The following is a 3146-nucleotide window of genomic DNA, read 5'->3' as shown; positions in this document are numbered from 1 at the left end:
ACTCTTTCCTTTTTGTGTTAGAGGCTTTTCATCCAGACTAGCATATGGTGACTATGCTGAACATAAGCGTTGCGGTAACATAGAAACATGGTTCATTTCTAGTCTTAAAAATGTATTTGCAAATGTAAAAAATACATTTTGTTTCGACAAATGAGGCGTTTAAGAGGAAAGTAGCAAATGTCAAGAAAAGAGGAGCAGTGTGTCGAAGGGTTGGCCAACATAATTTATACATGTTTTACTGACCATCATAATTTGTCGTGAAACACAGAAATGTTCTATTTGCATATATTTGACATAAAACCTCAAATGTTGTCTTGACTGTTTAAGGGGATCCTTTAAGCCCTAGTAATGCTTAAATACCTAAATAACGGATGTACATAACTATTTTTTCTAGCACTCACAAATATGAAATATAGTGGGTCTAGTATTTTCCTCATAAATCAGCTATGGTAATGCTTCCAGTTCATTTTTAGTCTGTATCATAAATAACAGAGCTGCCTGTGCTTGCTGTACTAGATGCAGATTCTCAGTTCTTTAAGACCACTTAATCAAAAATTAGATGCACTTTGTTTAAATTATTTCTTTTTCAGTTACTTTCAAAACAGAGGATTCCCTAAGTCTGCCTGTGTTAGTAGGCAGCTCCTCTCTGTGTCAACAGAAGAAAAAGAAGGGGGGAGGGGGAGGGAAGGATAAAAAAAAAAGAAGGCAGTGTCCATTTACTGGTTGGGTTTTGGGGTTTTTTTCATAACTAAGGGGCTAAGAGCACTGAATACTATGTTCCCAAAATCAGAAGTTCATTTTAAAACAAAATCTTTGTGAGATAATACAGATTTGTATCAGCTGCTTACAGTACTTCCAACATTGTCAGTAGTCAGAGGAGCATATAAGAAGTATAACCTTTAGAAACTAACAGAAGCAGCCTAGGTGAACTAGTAACTTTGAAGTGTCTTTCCATTTATTTATTTAATAATTTCTCACATATTTATTTAATTCTCATTTACTTGTTTCTCACCGGGCTGTAGCATGGAAAAGCTATTGGTGCTAATGCTGTCACGTTAATAGTATCATAGACATTTTACCATCTGTTTTGGATTGTGTGTAAACAAATGTTTTCTCTTTAGTTTCACCTTTTCATATGTTTTCTTGCTAGTTTCACTTTACTGAATTAAAAGCCCAGTTTCTCTGATACTTCAGCATTATGTAAGATCTCATTAAACCCTCTGTTTTGATCTGGAAATGATGGTTAAACTTCTAATTTTCCTCCCGTCAGCTTCAGGCGGACAAGCTGACGGCTCGTGAAGAGAAGCGCGTAGCCCACTGGGAGGAGTTCATGGAAGAACAACAAAACAAACGAGCAGATGTGGACGAAGAGCACAGAAAAGCTATGGAGCGCCTCAAAGAGCAGTATTCGGAGATGGAGAAGGAACTGGCCAAATACGCTTCTTTTTAAGGCCTTTCTTTTTTAATAATGCTGGGTTTGTGCCAATACTCAGTTGCTTCTGACTTAAATTGAGATTCTTTGGGAAAGCTGAAACACGTAAGAAAAAAGGAGAATTTGCTCTACAGGTTTGGTATGGGAAGAAAAAGTTTGCGTACTTTCAACTCAAGTGCCTATCTCTGCTCATTTTGTTCGGGGCGGGTAGAATGCCAGTATTTTGTCATTCGTTGGAAGGTGGAGCTGGAAATTACGTTGTGTGACTACATCAGCTCAGGGAGTTGCAAACTGGAATTCTGTCCCATCTGCAGAGAGTATCATGTCGTTTGGGAAACGAGAGACTAATGTAATACTAACTATCCCAGTGTGCAGCCACAGCCCATTCCCAAAAAGTAGGTGTAAGAGGTTCCAGCCATATCTGAGAATTCACTGGGAAAATCTTAAATCCTGTTCATAGGTTTCAGGAAAACCGACTCGCTTTACAGAATACTTTGAATCTTTAGCAATGAAAAGTCTCAACAGAGTTTTAAATCCAGTTGTAATTCCAAATTTGGGATTGCACACTCAGTATTATGAAGTAGAGTTGAGATTTAAATGGTTTTTGCTAACATGGAAAAGGTAAACGAGCTTGGACAACAATTTCTTTTCTCTTCCTGTAAATGTCTCAGGCCTCTCTTTTTAAGCTTTACTGTTCTAAGCAAAGCCAAAACAAGCTCAGAAGTAATCATACGGAGCATATCGGTCTTTGTATTAGCTTTGTCGCTAGTACAGTATTTACCTTAAACACTTGACATGCTGCTGGTTTACTTAGGATAAGCTTGTCAGAATTTTATGAAGCAATTGAGGAAAGATTTTTGTTTTGTTATCAGCATAACAAATGAGCAGATTAGTGGTAAAATCCCTGTGGTACTGATCTGCTTCCTTACTGTTACTCTTATAGGGTATATGGAGCTCTCATATTGCTTTCTTTTATTTAAAACTTGCAGTTAAGAGCAGTGTAACTGACGAAGTTGACTTAATCAGTTCATTAATGAAGCAAAATGAGACATAGTACCTTAATGAAACGTGCTGCAAGCTAACCGTCGGTACAGGAAATAATATCTTTCCATAATTTAGCTGGTGTCCAATATAGAATGGAAACAGGTAAAGATAAACAGAATTTACCCTTTACCTGCATTGCGGCAGTAATATGCCAACAATGGCTGCTTGTGTAAGTTTATGGCTTGGTGTCAAGGCTCCGTTGCTGGCAGCATGCTGATAGTGTGATTCAAGTTAGTAGAGGAGATGGAATAAGTGTTTGAGATTTCTTTCAATAACACTGAATTCCTGCCAGGCTGCTCTGCCCGCTACTGTAGGCCCAGCAGCTCCATCAATCATCGTGTATCTGGGCTGAAAAGAGGACTTGCCGACACTGGGGCACGCTGGAATGTTGTTAATTCTCTGTGGCGGGTGGAAAAAGCGTAGATGTCTCAAAAGTATCCCGCACATGAAAAATAGGAAAGCCTCTTTTAGAACAACCCCTGTTTGAATAGAGGGTGACCTCTGTAATATTTTTCAGCTTATGTAGCCATGATGAATGTTGTAACTAAGCTCAGACTTCCATTGAAAAAGGAAAAATTTAGTTCTTGCCTGTCTTTAGAACTGGGTGTGGAATAGTTTTGATTGTTTTGAGCACAGACTGAAAATGGTTTCTCTCTTACCAGATTATTTA

The 3146-nt window shown here is 38.2% G+C and overlaps 1 protein-coding gene across 1 annotated transcript in view; it reads left to right on the top strand.

Moving 5' to 3' along the window:
• BLOC1S5 (biogenesis of lysosomal organelles complex-1, subunit 5, muted) overlaps positions 1-1450 on the top strand; it is a 2322-nt gene extending 872 nt beyond the window's left edge. Inside the window, exon 2 of the mRNA XM_010151793.1 lies at positions 1271-1450. Within this exon, the coding sequence (XP_010150095.1) occupies positions 1271-1450 (180 nt within the window). The remainder of the gene's footprint in view (positions 1-1270) is intronic.
• Positions 1451-3146: the final 1696 nt, after the last annotated feature.

This window comes from Eurypyga helias, unplaced genomic scaffold, assembly GCF_000690775.1.
Source record: "Eurypyga helias isolate BGI_N326 unplaced genomic scaffold, ASM69077v1 scaffold9365, whole genome shotgun sequence".
Lineage (NCBI taxonomy): Eukaryota > Metazoa > Chordata > Aves > Eurypygiformes > Eurypygidae > Eurypyga > Eurypyga helias.
The sequence above is the reverse complement of the archived record's forward strand: the minus strand, read 5'-3'. Positions and strand labels throughout refer to the sequence as shown.